The 18,173-nt window shown below is 43.3% G+C and overlaps 1 protein-coding gene across 1 annotated transcript in view; it reads left to right on the forward strand.

Annotated features, from left to right (window-relative positions):
- Nucleotides 1–5,530, forward strand: part of BFSP2 (beaded filament structural protein 2) — a 234,573-nt gene extending 229,043 nt beyond the window's left edge. Inside the window, exon 7 of the mRNA XM_069648705.1 lies at nucleotides 4,499–5,530. Within this exon, the coding sequence (XP_069504806.1) occupies nucleotides 4,499–4,502 (4 nt within the window). The 3' untranslated portion in view covers nucleotides 4,503–5,530. The remainder of the gene's footprint in view (nucleotides 1–4,498) is intronic.
- The last annotated feature ends 12,643 nt before the right edge of the window (nucleotides 5,531–18,173 follow it).

The raw sequence follows: 18,173 nt of genomic DNA on the forward strand, positions 1-18,173 counted from the left end.
AAGGTCACAATTGATAAAGTAGAGGGATTTTACAATATGGGTGAGCTGTTAAAGTAACTGTCGATATCCATCTTTGTCAGCCATATTTGAACTTCGGTGCATTTAGTGGCGCAACCAAGAAGTATAATTGGTAGGGTTGAGTTTCGGATAGGCACTTGACATCCAGGCTTGAATGGTGGAAATACAATGTTTTAGTTGGTGAATGTCGTGGGGTCAGTTGACCTTCAGGTATAGATGTGCTTTATCAATATATTGGTGGATTCTGGTGTTGAATTTGACCACAAGGGCCCCCAGTGGCTTCATGTGGCTTCATGTAGAAATTGAAGATGACAAGGGAGAGGATGGAGCCTTCTGGAACTCCGCAGGTCACGAGGTATTGTTGGGATCTGCAAGTGTACATTTGGATGAGCTGTTCAAATGATTGAAGGACTGTCGAATTGAATACCATGCAGGAGTACAGCATGTTGAATTTCACTTTGTGGTTGAATGTGTCCATTGAGGAAGAGTGGTAGAGAAGACCCAGAAGGCATGGGCCTCCTTTGTGCACGATGAGGTGTGTCTCGTCAGTGACCTGGATGGTGGCAGTCTCGGAGCTGCATCGTGGCAGAAAGATGGACAGGTATTCTTGAAGTCGATTGTGTTTGACGATCTTTCCGTGTATTTGGAGTGTAACAGTCTTCTAGATGATCTTGCCTATGAAGGGTTGATGGTGATGGGCTGGTGGTTTGCTAGGTGGCCTGGGTCGAGTGTGAGTTTTTTCAGTAGGAGTAGGATCGGCCCAGTTTCCAGTGCATCAGCAAAGATTCCTTTTATGAACAAGGCATCGATAGTGTGGAGGAGAGTGGTGCAGGTTTCGTAATTGCCAGGAGCTGGGAGCGATTTAGCTCTGTCGCCAAGGGAAGCCTGGTTAACTGGAAACCAACAGCTACCAGGAGCTACATTTGACTCCCCTGTCAAGCAGGTGGTACCATACAAACATAGCTATGTGATATTAACTGTGTAGATTTGGGAATGTGTTTAAAGGGCCCACATAAGGGACACTTAAGGCATACTGTATAATATGGAATGGAGACAAAATTAGATTTTGCATCTTGCCCAGTTAGATTTTCTGCGCGCTATGGACTGCTTTTTGCTCTGGTCAACACATTCTAATTTCGACCCCTGTGGTGAGACCATTTCATGTAATCTGACCTGTGATGGTTATTAAATTGGCTCACTTAAAAGCAGTGCAGTAGCAGCCCACAGAGTACTGGGGTGACGAGGAATGATGGGGCTTCTGACGTCAGTTTTCAGATAGTGTTCTCGTGGCCCAAAGGATCACATGCACTTCATCTGAACCTTACTGGACTTCAGTGTTTGAACCATCCCTGTTGCGCACCCAGGCGTTATATCGGCTAGCGCGGAGATTGGGAGGACTTGCGGGCGCAACAACCACAACTCTGCAGCTGCATTTAACAGCTGAACATTTTTGCACATGTAGGGAACAGCTGTGCTGATTGACCCAATCCTATCTGCCTTACTCTGTCTCCACGACACAAGGAGACTGCAGAGAATGAGTGCAGGAAGCAGCTGTGTCACGCCCATGTCCCCAGCCAATGCATTTGTCATGGGTAGCAGGTGCTCAGGAGAGAAGCACGAGAAAGCAGGGTGCCAGGGACATGGGGAAATTATCAGAGTGCACAAGGGCTAGCAACCATTCTTTAACTGTTCTTCGCAAAGGAAGCATGCACTGGCCTTGTCGATTGTGTGCCCATTGTCTCTGTGGGGGAAGCTTCCATTGGCCCTGTCAATTTGTATTTGTATTTATTTAATTTGTATAAAGCGCTTTACACCAAGCTTGCAATGGCTCGAACATACTGTACCTGTAACCATCTGTTTGGAAAGCGTGCACCGTCCCAGCCTATGATGCACGTGTACAGTTTCACCTGCACTAACCTTGTGGACATTGTACCAGTGCCCATGCGCGAGGGAAACTCAGACTGACCCTGCCCATCCCATCTCTGTTCGTGAGTTAAGCCTTCACTGGCCCTGTCTATGCTTAGAGGGGAATCTACCATTGTCACAGGCCATGCTGTACCTGCTCGATTTTCAAGAAAAGCCTGCACTAGCCCTGCCCATGCTGCACCTCTGTAGATGGAAGGATTCTCCCTGCTCTGCCCACTTCTGTATTTGTCCTGTTCAGGAGGTAAGGCTGGGCTTGCCCTTCCCACTTAACAACTGCTGAACCTTGCTGTGCCGTGGCCTATGCTGTGCCTATCATCTGTGCCTGTAAGCGAAGCTGGAAGAGTGCTGATAATACCCTTGATGTACTGTAGCTGTCCTGTGTGTGTAATTGGAGCATCCATCTCTGCTTCCTTTGCTCTACATGTTCTTGGGAATGGCAAACGCTCGCTCCCGTGCGGTCCATATTCTACCGTACTGGAAGGAATGGTTCTATAGGATGGTCATTATTTCTAATCCTGCCGTTTATGGTCGTTTTTTCTACTCTATTCCTTTATTTCTAATACTGATTTATCTGATTATTATTGTTAATCCATTCTAAGAATTAATTGTATGATATAAAAAAAAGGTTTCAAATATAGTGGCGAAATGGGATTTTGTGAGTTTGGTGGCAAAAGTACTTGCCCTGCACATGCATCGGTTCCATTGGTTTGCGGCAAAAATGACTGTTTACACAAAAAATCGGGCAAAAAGGTTGTGGTTTTGCTGTCGCAATCCATGTAAAGGATGTTGGGTATAACCCTGCAACCCCCGAACTCATTATAACATTTAAGGGGAGCCTGGGACACCCCCGCAACCGCTGCTCCCCTTAAATTGTATAATGGGTACACCTTTACCGGGTCAAACCATGGCATTTTTGCAGCGATTTTTTTTTACAGACAACTTTTTTGCCGCAATGTTATTACTACACAAACATGCATCACCCTAAAAGCATTTCTATATGATTTCCTCCTTCAGCTTACTTACATATTTAGCCAAAAACACCAAACATGTTACTCATTTTAGCTACATGACTACATAAAGAAAACTATTGGAGTAACCAGCAGCAATAGAAAAGAGTGATGTGGTCATGGATTGGGTGGGGTGTTGGCAGACTATCTAACCTCAACAGTCAAAAAAACAAACAATGTCTAAAAATCTCCACTCCAGTGGTCCAGGATTCAGAGGGACAGGCGGCCAGCCCATAGGCCAGCAGAATTGGAGGTCAATTGTAGACAAAACATATTAAGCAATGGGCAACAACAAAAAAGATCTGGGGGTTCGAGCGGCACAGTCCCCCATTTCACTGCTTAGTTCAGGCACCAGAGTTAAGTCAGAGACTTGTGCATCTACTAAACTTCACTACTACAAAAAATACACTTTCCCCGTGTAATGAACCCTCAATTTCACCTAATTCCAAACTGATGATTGAAGACCTAATTCCACCTGTTCAGGTCTGAGGGTCTTTACTTTCCATGTTTTGGAGAGGGTTTCAGCAGAAAGGTCTGGAAACACGAGAATACAGTTCATTTTCTTCTGAAACGGGTCTGCCTACAATATAGTGTCTCTCAGGTCTAGGACTAGCAATGTAGCAGGTGCAAGAGCACTTTTGGCTTCAGTGGAGGGCATGTACAAGAAAAGCCATACAGTGGGGTTAGCTGTGGCAACAGTTGAGTCCAAGATGGAGGCCGTGGAACTAGATTGAAAGGGCTGGAACTAGGGTGCTGGAGTTTGCAGGGTCCCATAAGAGCATATCAGGGGAGGGGAGTGGGTTGTTGGCTGTCCAGGAGAGGAATTAGAATTTTCAACACTGCTTTGTAATCGGTGGTGCAACTAGAGAACAGGATAGATTGGAAAGTGTAAGCCCAAGAGCGAATATCAGAGTCATGGGACTGCCTCACCTGGAAGATGCTGTGACCACAGTGGCAGCTTGCTTGACTCTGAATGTGAATTCAGTCCCTGGTGTGGCCCTCTCTCCCCTCAAGAAAACCTTCTGACTCCAAATTAGGTGGACTCAAAGGAACGCACTGGGATGATCCTAACTACATTGGAAATTTCTTCCTCAGAGTAAGAATGGAATTCGATTCTTCACAGATCATACCGCTGCTGTGAGCAGTGGGTCATTATTGACACTTCTCAGAGGGTGGGAGGATGGGCTTTAGAGACACCCACTTTACTTCCATGGAGGCCAAAAGTAGTGGTGTTTTCAGTGGTATATTACCTGTTGGATGTGGATACATCTTCCAGCGTGCCTGTCCGTCCCAATCATTTCCATAGCATCAGATGCCACAGTTTTTGTGGCAATCTGGACCTTTGAGCAATGTACCCACTCCCCAAGAGCAGTTCTCATGATGTCAACACCGGGAGGGCTGGTATTACAACCACTGCACCGTGCCACTCGCCAGGCAAGAAAGGCAGTGTCTAAGATTATCCTATCATGAGTTCACAATAGAGAAAACTATGTCAATGCCCCTGTACAGAATGCTTAGCCGACTAACCTATCTTTTTTCACTTTCAGATGATTCTACAGCACCCATTATTGCAAAACAATTCCCAAATCAAGAAGAATCCTGCTCCTGTGGTTTTCTGTTTTACTATCGTGTGATCTTGTGAAAATAGCAGAGCAGAAAAGATAGAATCAATTTGCTTTGAATCCAGTATAGCACAATATAGATTTAGAAACCCTTGGCATATAAATATAGACAATGGCTGAGACCGTGCTGACACAGAATAAGGCTTCAGTTTGTTGAGACATGAAAGAGGAACTGAAGTACAATCGACTCAGTGCATTAGGCGTGTGGCCCAGACTTGGACAAGTGACACCAATGGGAACACAAGACAGCAGGCCATATCTTAAGTGGTTTTTAAGAGAAATATCTAACTATGGATCCATGCAGCTTCTGAAGAGCGCTCAGGCATGAGCAAGAACCTTCCAAAGAGGACACATCATTCAAGCAGGTGAACCTTCATAAAGACTGATGTCAGTGAAACAAAAGGACAATGGAGGAAGACCACCAAAGGCCTGCCCAGAAGGATGCTGACCAGCAGTGCATGCAATCAGGGGTTCTAGACTCCACGTACACATTTCCCTTTTGCCTGCACTGTCAAAATGACACTGGAAAATTATGTAAAGGCCTTTCCACATCCAATTGAGTTAGCCTAATAAAGGGGTGATCTTTGCAGAATCATATGGGATGTTATTTACTTTTTGAAACAAAATGTAAGACTGTGTTGTGGTTGTGTTTCCTTGAAAGTTGTAACAGCCTTGATGATATAGAAGACAGACTCCACAAGTAAAGATTGCCAATAATATGCTTTATTACCATGGGCGTAGTTTGGGGATGGCTAAGGGTAGCAACTGCTACACCTTCCTAACCCTCTGACCTACCTTGAATGAATCTGGATAGGGATCAACAAAAGGTGCCTTCAATTCATGGTTGTTTTGGTGTTGTTGAGTGCCTGCTATTAATCTGTTATTAGCATGTATGTGTCATACATATTCAGCAATGATTGTTTAAAAATAAAATGGCCCATGATTGGGGTGAAATATCATGTGCAGCCAATTACTGTTATTTCATAGGAGTCAAAGGCTGTGTCTCTTCCGCTAGCCCTATCATTCGGTCAGATAGCGCCACTGTTTATTATTGGATCATCTCTGGGTGTCACTGTTGGGCCTCATATTAGGGTTCAGTCTCTGATCCCACAGCCATAAGGAGCATGGGACTATGGTTTTTAGTATGTAGTGGCCTGCAGCGTTTCAGGCAAAAAAAAAATCTCATTTTGTCCAGGGCTTTATGTTCAAACTTCGCAGCACACAGTCCTTCACACAGTGAATCATTTCTCTGTTCACTACCCTTTAAGACTGAGTTTCCCAGCAAGCATTGCTTAAACAAATACTTTATAAATTCACTCTGGGCTTAAAGTCTCGCTTTCCCAGCCTGCAGATCTCAAAGTAATTAGAGCTTTCTCAGTTTATTCTTGGCCTTTGGCAATTTTCTTGTAGCTTTAAGACTCAGTTTCTCACAATGTAGGCTTTCAAGCTAAAATAACTTCTCAGTTCAATTTGGGCTTCAAGAGTCAGTTCCCTGGCATACAATGTTTCAAGTAATGCATACTTTCTCAGTTTGCTCACTCACATGTCCACCATGCAACATTCCATGCAACAAATCATTTCTCTGTTTCATACAATAAATAATTCCTGAATTCACAATAGACTTTAAGACTCACTTTTCCAGTAATGCAGCATTTCACATCCACTTTTGGTGTAACTGCTGGGCCCCGGTTTTGACCGTTCATTAAAAAACGGGGGCCTGAGCAAATTGTGTGTCCCGCAGCAGAGCGGGGGGGTCCCCCCTGCAACCACACTCTTCGTGTTTGGTATTTTTGGATTCAAATTGATTGCGAACATTCAAACTAATGGTGGTGACCGAATTCGATCAAATCTACCATTTGTTTGTGATCAATTTGGGTAATACCCCTATGTAGTATCGCTCCTTCTCGTTCTCTCAGAGTTATCCTGTCTGCCCACTCTGGGTTTGGCTTCTGGTCCAAGGGCTTAGACTTTCTTCCTGAGCTCCTGTCACATTGCCCTAGAGGCTTACATTCTCACCCTGCTCTCTCTCTCTTCTCTTGCTAGGTGGGAGCGGACCTCTTTGGTGAAAGTAGCTCAGCAAGAGCACTCTCCTCTCCCTCTCTTTTTATCCCTCTACATCTCTTTATATGTTTCTCTGTCTCTCTTGTTTATTTTTCACAGACCTTTCCCCATCAGCACCCTTCTGCTCTCTCTTCACTCAGGGGCTTTCTCAAGGTCCTTTGCGGATCTGACAGCCTCCATGTCTGACATCTAGTGACCCCTCGGCTCAAGCCTTACTCAATGGACCCTCTCCTCCATGTTAATCAACCTGGATTATATAGGTTGGGATTCCAGGACCCTTTGGCCACTGTTAGTATAGCTGTCTCCCCAATCTCTTTTGGCACAGCTTCCTCTCCTGCTCCTGCCCCGGTGCTGCGGACTGCATCATCTGGCTACCACCATTGATTAATGACTTCTGACTGCTGTCCTCTCTGAAAGGCCCTTGCAGTGATTTGTTGCAAAGTCTACATTTCCTAACATGTAAATTATTGGGAAAGTGAAAGTGGAATCTCTACTTTTCAAGAATGCAGAGGGTGTCAGTTGAAACACATGTGATAGAATTGAGTCTTCTGCAGGATAAAAGTCAAAGACACCCAGTTTCTCAAATTCTTTTGATATTCTTGTGAAGGCACTACCATGATTAGTCTTTGATTGAGGGTCATTGTTAGATGCTTCAATAATGGGGTAAATTCAGATGCATTGGATTTGGAAATCAAACTCAAGCTGAAAAACTGGTCTATCCAGATAATAGGGGCAAGGGGATCTTGAACAGCATCAAATCGGAATTCTTTGTAATAACTTATTGACCAAAAGTGAAACATCCTACACCGCCAGGCTAATATATCATAGGAAATAGTAAGTACAAATACTGTTCTTACCCAGTCCACCTCGGCAGAACCATGGCATACTTTTACAAAATGGTAACTTAAAATGGTAGGGTGTGTAACACCCACCTGAGTATCTCTGATTGATCTCGATTCACTGGTTTCCATGGAGAATTATGTATTCCTAATTCACGCCTTCTAGTTGCATGCTCGGAGGACTGCTTACATCACATGGATGATTTAATCCACATTCATTTGCAAGTCTGTATAATGCACCGTGATGAAGGGAAAAGCCTGTAATTACTGTAGCTTAGATGGGGGGCGCAATACTTAACAGTGTGCACGTAGTGGCACGCCTACAGACAGTTACGTACGCCATAAACTTGATGTAAAATAAATAGGTAGTGAACACAATTCATATGTCTGAGATGAAAAGGGGTCTGACATGCAGTGTGTATTTCATTCTTCCTAAGAAGTTTGTATCGTATTGGCTAGGCGTGCAGCCGCACATGACTGCATTCACGTAATCCAGTGCAGGAGGGAGTTGTCACTACCATGGTCTGCCTTGTAACCAAGCAGAACACCTACTAACCACCCTGTTTCGGGTAAGGTGGTGGGTGGAGAGGTCCCGACTGGAATTCACTTGTGCTGGCTAGAACTTAGATGGTGCTTTAGAGGATGTTAGCAAAAGTGGTACCCACCCCTGTGTGTGCCAGAATGGGTGAATGTGCTTGAGCTGTTCTAATAAGATGGCCTAGCATAGCATAGATGAGCATGGTGCTTAGGGTCTTCACTGGCCCCACTCTAAGATAAACAGAAAACTAATCCGATCCTCACACTCACTAGCACATCAGACAATATTAACACTTTTCAAGTGCTAAAGACATGTACGACACGTCCTAAGTAATGCGCTTCCAGTGCTGAGGACTTGAAATACACATTCTCTATGGTCCATCCAACTTGGGTTGGGTTGGAGTGCACTCCCTTTACTGTGGCTTGTTAATATTCATCTACGGTGTAACAAAGTGAGCTGCTGCTAGAGGATGCGCTCAGCCAGCTCGGCTACAACAGTGATGCAGATGGCAGATCCATTGATGGGGTCAGGAATGCTGAGGAGTCCTCCCTGCCCATGGTGAGCAAGTCTGCTGGTCCGTCACATGGTTGTCAAAGGCGGATGACGTTGAATATGCATCAGTGAAACGCCAGATTCTTGTTAGTCGTAGGCAAGCAGTGAATAGCAATCTCATGGAAAGGGGCAGGTGGTCTGTCACTGAGGCAATGGCTCAGGAGGTGCATAGATGGGGATTGGCCGAGGTGGAGTACTTGAGAAAACAAAGGCCCAGAGGGGGGAAATGATTTGGAAATGAACAGGGGACAGCTACTGAACGAACAGGCATCCACATCGGACTTGAAACCCCTGTGAACTGACAAATGAGAGGCATGGAGAGAAGTCGAGAATAGAGGGATGCAAGAAGCAAGTTTGAAGGCTCCAAGAGGGCAGGCAGGAGTATCGCAAACTGAGGGGGGATGGACTTGCTCCAAGCGGTGATGGGGAAGAGGCGCAGTGGGGGAGGGGCTATGGGTACACGTGTTTAAGAAGAGGAAGGGAGGAGATCTGGGTTGGGAGTTGGCACATTGGGGACATTCATATTGCCCAGTTACGGTGTGTTGTGTTACATGAAATTGTAATAAAAAGAAAGTTTTAAAAAAAAGAAGATGCATTAGTGTTCCCTGTTCAAATGCTGTACTGGGGTGTCAAGTGCAGACAGTTTGGGTAATTATGTAGCCAAACTTTGAAGGACCAGCCACAGGAGCTGGAGGCCAAGGATAGTTGTATTAAACGACTGCACCACGAAGAATAGTGTTGTATGGTTGACAAAAGGTTGTAATGCTCTAAATCAGATTTTCAAAATTCGCTTTCGCAAAATTCCCCAGGGGAACCAAGTGTAACTAAGGGCAACTTCGGCAGTGTAGGAGGTTCCCTTCTATGAACAGTTCAATATGTATTTAAGTACAGAGGGAAGCCTGAGTGAAATATCCTCTGCTCCAAACAGAACTAGCTGGGGCTTTGCAACCTAAATTAAAACCCTAAGCAAAAATGCTCCTCGGCTTCCTTCCATCGTCTCTGAGGGACTTCTAAGCTGGTCCAACACAATCGAAGGAGTGTAGCAGTTGGTTGGTGCGGATGCTATCAGCACGTGGAAGTGATTCACACGGGCTGTAGACTTCGTTAGCACAGAATGAATAGATGAAGCGGTCAATCACTGAGGTCTGGCTGGGGGAAATTGAGGAGCAGGTAGCACACTTCAGCTAGTAGGAAAGACTTCTCTGCTCCAGCACCCCTCACTTGATGTGGCTCAGCTAATAAATCAGGAGAAATCGAAAGAGTCGCCCAATCTTGAATTGCCAAGAGTCATCCTTGCAGGCCGTAGTGTCTAGTTTCAATATGTTAGCAATTCAGGCAGTAATGCAGCATGACAATGCTACAATGTAAGTCAATAGGAATGGAGCGTTTACAGACTTTAGGGTTAGTGCGCTCTGCCCCAAACGTTAATCATGAGGCCAGCTGTGTTACGGTCACAGAGTGGTAAAACCTCAACCACCCAAATTCAAAGGTTTCAAACAGTTTTGAGTGCTGCAAGTTGCGCTCAGCCTACTATACTTGAATCAATATTGGTTTGTTAAGCGCCTATTGTAAATCAATCATTATTCTTGGGTAATTTATCAGTGTCCTTTCGACCATATGGTCGTTCTCAAGGCTCTCATCTGTAAGTGCCTCAGTTAGCAGTAAGGGTTGCGAATAATCGCGCGCCTCCCGTTATTTCAAATATTAAAGTCTCTTCCCGGTGGTCTATACAATCATTGGGATCGATCCCTCGCTTCCATATATAACTGGCCCTACTCAATCTGTCAGCCTTTAACACCATCAGCTACAATGTGGTGGTGCTTTACCTCCTCTCTTGCATAGGATACAGTGACACTACCCTACAGTGATTGACTGCATATCTTGCCAACCACTACCAAAACATACATAGGGCACATCCCAATCCCAGCGTCTCCTGGTGAAGTGAATGCTGCCCCATGGTTCCATCCTTCCCCACTTATCTGCAACCTCTAAAGGAAATCCCTCTGATTAGGGCTCAGCAATCTCAATATCGGATTCATACAACACCAGGTCCTACCTGAAGGTCTCTACACTCAAGAGTATTCAGCGACTCAGGAATAGTTTGCTCTTATTCATCCTTGTTGCCAACAATAGAAACAAACTTTGGTCGAAGACTGCCTCTCACAGAAACTGCTAGAAAGCTTCACTCTAATACTTTCTTCAGTGGTGAAGTCCATAGGCTCCAATATTTATAGTTGCCTATAATTCTAGTGCGATGAGGCCAAGAAAACCCTCACAGTCTGGTACTTATTAACCACTGTGAAAAATCAAAACATGCCTGCGAAAATCAGATTTCAGAACAAGGATGCAAGCCCTGGCCTTTGTTCAGCTCGATGGCAGCAGCACCTTTCTGACATCACTGACTCATCCCTAAACTCACAGAATTGCGTCCTCCATGAAATTGCATGATTAATCAAATGCCTAAGAAAATACGCTCACATTACACAATCTCTACAAGACCTATATTGGCTAGCCCTGCAGGTCTGGATAACCTTCAAGGGCTAATGCATACTTTGTAACCCAATAACATCTAGAGCACCACCCTTTCTGACTGAGAAAAAGTATCATCTCATCAGGCCCGGCTCCAGCAGGGTGTCACGGTTTATTGGACGGAAGGTACACTAGAGGGGCAGCCCAAAATGGTGGAACCTAAGGCTGAGGTAAGCAATGCTTCACAGAAGGGGTAGCCGCCTAATAAAGTTGAAACATATTATAATTCATATATGTGTTTTGATTCTATTGGAATTGGTGGTGTATTCAAAAGTTCACCTATGATTCATCTTAGTGATGTAAACTAAAACTAAGACCCCCTGGGGGGTGGGTATGCTCTATAATATTACAAGAAGCCAGTTATTAGGGAGGTGCAGTTTTTTTTTATTATTGCACTCCGCTTTCATTATCAAGACAACAGAAACCAAAGTACAATGTCCTGATACAATAAAAAAGCAAAGAAAAAGGGTGAAAAAGTTCAGGCAGTAATTGAGCAAAGAGTCTCAGGCCAATTCTGTGTGCAGAAGACATACAGTAACCACAAAGCAAAATAACAAGATTACGGTATTGAACTTTTTACCAAGGCTCTGTATAGCAATATTGTTTAAATGGTAGAGTTTTTTACCAAAACCAACAGAGAAACATTTGCTTCAGTAACAGAAGAAGTTAAACAATTAATTTTCCCATTCGGGGAATTCTGCAACAAGAATAAAGTAAGGCAGATTGGTGAGTGTTAGTACAAGGTGTACATGTACATATAGGTCAGGAACAGTTTTCCTAGAGATTGTCAATTTTGAGTCCTATACAGATGTACACTGGTGCTTAGTTTTACAAGTGACCAATCCTCAGTCGGTCACTCTCAACTCGGAGTTCCTTTCCTCCTGATCAAGGTGTCGCACAACAAACTGCTTAGCAGATTCAAATTTGGTTAGGCCTCCAACCTGTATAACACCATTCAGCAGATACCCTCTGTATCATCAATAAGCTAAAAACCCGGCTGATGGATAGAAATAATAGTGTACATTTATTTAAATTTCTACAATGAATAATAAACAAAGCACAAGCACACCAGCCACCAACTCAGTGGTGCAACACAATAAGCAGAAATGCAAATTACTGGCATCAATTGACTGACATGTATTTCTTCATAGATTTATAGTTACCACAACAAACACAGGTTGAATTTGAAGATTTGAAATTAAAACTCACATAGGATTTCTTTGCACATTAACAGATAGGACATTTTACAAACACACAGTGATTGTTTGGGTTATCACAATGCTCTTCTCTGCCAACAACCCATCGACCTCCAGGCATCAGTTATATGTGACCCCTTTGGTTTCAAGGCAAGGTACAGGGAGGGGGAATATAATGGGAACTTCGTTTGAGGTTTTTATTTGAAATGCAAGGTATGGGAAATTAAATCAATGGGAAAATAGTTTGGGGAACACACATTCAAATGAAATGCAGGGTTTGGGAAATTTTGAATGAATGCGAAAATGCATTTGGGGACAATTCGTTTTCACAAGGAAGGCAGGCTGTTGGGATTTTTTTCATTTTGGGGACACTCGAACATCCACATGTACAGCAGGGTTACCCAATTACATTAAAGACTAGAGTCATTTACTGTGCACTGGGATCATCTTTGTCAATTTAGAATTTTGACAAAAACATCCCCCCGCGGCAGCTGACCCTATGGGAATTAATTAAATTATATTTTTAGCTAAATAAGCTAAGGGTATAATGCTTTTACCCCCTTCCCACTAATGGAAGAGCACCCACTAATGATAAGGAATGGGTTAAAACAGACAGCTTCCCCTCACACCTCTGGTTAAAACGGATATGGTGTTTTTCTCTAAGGGAATTAAGTGATATTTTTGGTCAAATATGGTCAGGGTCTACAAGGTTTTGCACCTCCCCCCACCCACTAACGGAAAGGCATTAAGGCAGCTACATCACCACACAATTGATAGCTTTGGGATATATCTACTTACATGGCAGTTCTATGTTCTGAGCTCAGGAGGCCAGTCCGATGTCAGACCCTCTTTCAGGAATAGGTAGGCAGCTCACACCTCTGATCTCTATTCACAGCACAGTCCCTCCAGCCAGATTTCAGGCCTCTCTCCCAGATAGGGCTCCCAGCTTCCAGGCAACAAAAGTCCCCAGCAAGTGTCCCAGGGTCTCCTGTCTATCTGTTCACCTCAGTGTCAGCCTTCCTTTTTGTCAGCTCTCTGTTATTGTCAGTCTACTCTCCTCTTGTTGCCCTTCTGTCTCTGTTTAGATTGAAAACTGATATTATACAGTGCTGATGACACTTGCATATTATGAATATCCCCAAGCTATGAATTGGGGACATCTCTCTTCCTCCCTCCACCCCCCCCCCACCAGTCTGCCCACTGCCAGCTGATAGGCCAAGGAGTTTAGAGGTCTGTATTATGGATAATGGGGGAGGAGAAAAATGCATCATTTCAAAATTAATATATGTATTCTTGTTGCTGTATTGTAAAGCGCGTTGGCGTAAAGCGCTATACAAACCTAATAAATACAAATACAAATACAAAATTACATGTTTTTACATTTTGTTTTGTTTTCTCAAAATCTCACTACATGTCAATTACCTCCACTTTTCAGATAACGGCATGCACATATATATTTTTGAATTCTATATTTGATGGCAAATAGGGGAATACTAATGTCATTTCTGCATGACCTTCCTGGGAGAAGCCATTATGTTTCGTGCTTTGCTCCTGAGCTGAAATAGGTACAAATATGACACTTCACAATCCAAGGATTAATTTCACATTCTATCAGTTCACCAACTTTCGAGTTCCTCTGAATTATGAGAAGGCCAGGATCATGGATTCCTTCCTAACTCAAATTCTATCCATAACATTGGTTTCATATTTACAAATATTTACAAAGAACTGACAGTCATTTTGTGATCTTTATTATGAGTCCTGGACGAGCTCATTGCAACGCATGGTTCTCCTGTTATTAAGGACAAATGTGTCCTATGTAGAAGCCTCAGTTTCACATTTCAGAAAATCCAGACAGTTTCATTTCTCACAAATCACATGACTTCAACAGCTGCTTATTAGTAATGTCTGTTCCTACACAGTCTTTGAAGATTCATTAGTGGCTCTGAGAGGCACTTTATTGGGGTCATGCTAGTGCAAGAGGTACATTATGTTGCCTAGTTTATCTGGTCCTCCCACAATTATGATCTAACTCTCTGTATTTCTCTGCATTTTCACCTGAAAACCAGACCTGCTTTCCCTGCTGGGCCCAGCTCAAAGGTCTTGAGGTCAACGTTTCAGAGGCACAGGTCTTTCAGTTCAGGGGGGAAACAAGCTAAATACATAATTCTAACAGAATAGCATTTTAAATTGAAAAGATGTGTTTACCATGTAACATTTGGTATTGCATCTGGGCCTACTGTCCAGGAATGAAATATTTCTTTAATTCAATAATTAAAAAGATATGAGTCACACGTTCAGTATTATTCACAGATAGGCCACAGTTAACATAGGAAACTAGTGTTCACTTCTACAACAAGTAGGCCTTTCTTTTTAAATTATGTCATTTTGAATGGTGAAAAGTAAGTGTTTTATTTGTGAGAAATGCAAAGTGCTTGGCTTCACTTTATATTTCTGGATCACAGTCTTGTGCTGCATTGAAGTCAATGTAACGTGCTGCTATCTGTCTCTTTAAGTGAAATGGAAGCTTTTCATACTTTATGAAAACAGCATTTTCGGCCACAAGGTCTTTTGCCCTGTATTGGGCACATTCTGCTGTATTAATGTTTTACGGCATGCTTCCCTTCTCCTTCCCATTTTGGTAATGTTGAGTGGGGCCCACTTTTCGCATTCACTAGGCCTCATGTTGGAAAACAATGTTTTGTACTGGCCTGTATATTCCAATGGGTCCGAACATCAGCCAGCTTCACTTTCACAATAGGGCCTTGCATGGCCTCTCAGTCTCTGTCACTCAGGGTTGTATTTTCCAAGCCCCCCCCCAATTGCCACACTCTGTCGCCCACCAGAATGGAGGCTTTGCCAGTGGTGTTAACCACCAATGGGACCCAGAGAGCCACAGGGGGATTCAGGCAGGAAGGATATGGCAATTAGCATTAGCTATTATGTGCAAACTAGAAGGATTGCATTGGACCACAGATAGGATGGAGAAAGAATGTTAGGAGGAACACACATTCTATGGACGCGTTTGGTCGTTTATCCATCCATTGCCATGTTAATCCGTATGGTATTCCCACCAACTACCTGCCCCTCCCTGCTGAAATATATCCTCTTGGGTACTCTTTGAGCTAGCTCATCACAAAGTAACACCAGACTTTGTGTTGTATATTGCCTGTTTGTGTTATAGCTAAGCATTCTTTTGAGAGTTTAATGACTTCATTGCCTCTGTAAATGAGCTCCTGTTGTAATAACGAAATCTCATAACAATGCGTGTTTTCAGCCAGTAGATTTAAAAGCTATATGTGTGTCCTCACGTCTGCTCCTTGCACTGGAGCCCTGTCTAAAACAATTGCAAAGCCAACAGTGTTGGCTTATGTGTTGGTATTAAATGGACATTTGCCAGTCAATTACATCATATGCTTAGGTACTCGCACCATTTTCCAGATGTTCCCATCTTATGGACAGTTGATACCCTTACTGCAGTGCCTGGCAAATGCCCATCCCATGTGTACTCAAAAACCTAAACTGTTGGTGTTGCCAATGAGTGTTGGTTTCAGTTTGTCTCCCTAAGGTAAAGGGTATGTGACCAGAAGTGGGTGTCTTGCTTGTTACGCCTAGGAAATCAAGCAGCACCTCACAGAGTTGTTCCGAAATGGCCCTCCCTGATAATTTCCAGGCTATGGTGTTGAGTGTGGACCAGCTTTAGATCATCTCATGCATACTTACCCATTGGGTTCTGACCTAAATAGTATGTATCTTTGTCTTGACGAAGCCTAGCCTTGCCGACCAGAACCTTTCATGAAATGAACTGATAAGTACTAACTTGATAACATCATACTGTTGGAGAAACTATTACCAGTGTTTGCATGCAAACACAATACATGATGTGCATTGTGGGTCTTGTTTGGAAAGTGTGATGTAACTGCTTGGTGTTTAGGCAGTGCCAGAAATTGAAGTTATTTACTGTGGGATCTCACCAGTGATAGAGAGGGGAGTGGGACTGAAGATTGATCATGAATACCTGGAAAATAACACAAGAAAAGAGCATTTTGTATTACGTTGCTGCCATAGTATAAATGGTGCACATCTTTTAAAACTAAAAAAAGGGTATTGAAATATGTCCTGCAGAGTGCAATCAGAGGTGGTTTAACAGTAGGACAAAGGACACATGCCCATGGGGCACCCTACGCTGCCTTTCTCCTCTCAAAGTCAGTCAGGGCTGCATAGGCCCTTGCAGGGAGGCCTTATCTTTTTAACATGTCTGCGCAGAAGATCTTTTAAAATCAGATGTAATTAGAGATGGAAAAAGGAAACTGGCACTTTTTTCATAAAATCATATAAGGTTTTAATAAGCTATGTAAGTGTGATTGTTAAGTGATTAGAAAGTATGGGGTACACAACAAGCCGTGCTAAACAATGACCTTTCATTTCAATTTGTGTCTGTATGAGATTTTTTGTACATTCTCAATAATTTGCATTCTGGGGCTTGTAGGCTTTCATTCAGGATGGAGAAAATAAAGCTACCATTATTAAATCGTTTTAGCACCACTTTTTCCACTCCGCAGGACTTGGAAAATGACCCCCTATGATTGTAGCTTTATTGGTAAAAGCAAGCTGATTCCAAATCATAAATTGTGGGAGAGATTTACACTTTGCAAACACGTAGTGTAGAAGTGACGAGAAAAGGCGATTTTTATGTTTTACTATTTACTTTTCCAATACTTAGAGGAAACAATATAAATTGCCTGTAGGGGTGCTTTTGCAAAAAAGTGCAAACAGGAGTGGTCCCCTCCATGCAACGTAGGATTCAAAACAAAATTACCCCATTACTATTTTCTTTGTAAAAACAATTGTTTTATTAGCATTTGTATTATCATAACATAAACACCCCATCTACACCCGCCCCGCCCAATCCATGACAGCTGTGCATTTTTTCATTTTGTCCCCTCACTGCTCCATAATATGCCAAGTTCAATCCACAAAACAAGTCTAACAAACAGATTCTTTGTGGACACCAGTTCACGCGATAATCTTTGTGGAGGAAATCCAATACCAAGTCCCAGTCCTCCTTAAACTTCCTCTGGTCCCCTTGAACTACATAAGTAATCCACTCTAATGAATCATAGTACCAAATCTCCGTCAGCCATTCTTGTTCTGTGGGGGTCGACACCTGTTTCCATTTTTGAGCAATAAGTGAAAAAGAGGACACATCATATATGCCTTTCTTTGAGGATTCTACAGTTAATTGTCCAATGCATACCCGAAGCCCAACATTGCCTCGCCGAAGTCTCTACGTATTTGGGGTCCAAATATACCTTTCATCGCCACATTGACACTATTCCAAAATGGTTTCGAAATTGGACACTCCCACCATATATATCCCTATGCCCCTCTATCTTTACAGCCAAACCAACATTCCCTGACACTTTTGGGTAACATTTATGTAGCTTCCTGGGTGTCAGGTGCCATTGCACCATTACCTTGGCCCACATCTCTCAGATCTGGACTGCTCTCATGAGTTTTGGAATCCTCTGCCACTGCTCCTCCGATATAGGATTGCCTAAGACTTTTGCCATTGTTTTGTATACCCCCAGTACAAATGAAATGGTGCATCAATGGACAGCCTATATAATGCTCCTACCATATGGCAGTCACCTGAATTTGTAGTAAGGTACTTTTCAAAGTGGGTGAGGTCCCTCATTGCTGACTGTTTATTTCCCGGAGCCTGTAACCAGTGTCTCAATTGATTATATCTAAACCTTTCCTCTTTGGGTATAGCAAATAACTGTTTAAAGTGTTGGAATGTCTTAATCTCCTGGCCCTCCACCGTATCACCCATCTTCTGGCAACCAGCCTCTTCCCATCGCTTAAAGACTCCCTGCTCTACC

This window comes from Ambystoma mexicanum, chromosome 2q, assembly GCF_040938575.1.
Source record: "Ambystoma mexicanum isolate Mex_15411 chromosome 2q, UKY_AmexF1_1, whole genome shotgun sequence".
Lineage (NCBI taxonomy): Eukaryota > Metazoa > Chordata > Amphibia > Caudata > Ambystomatidae > Ambystoma > Ambystoma mexicanum.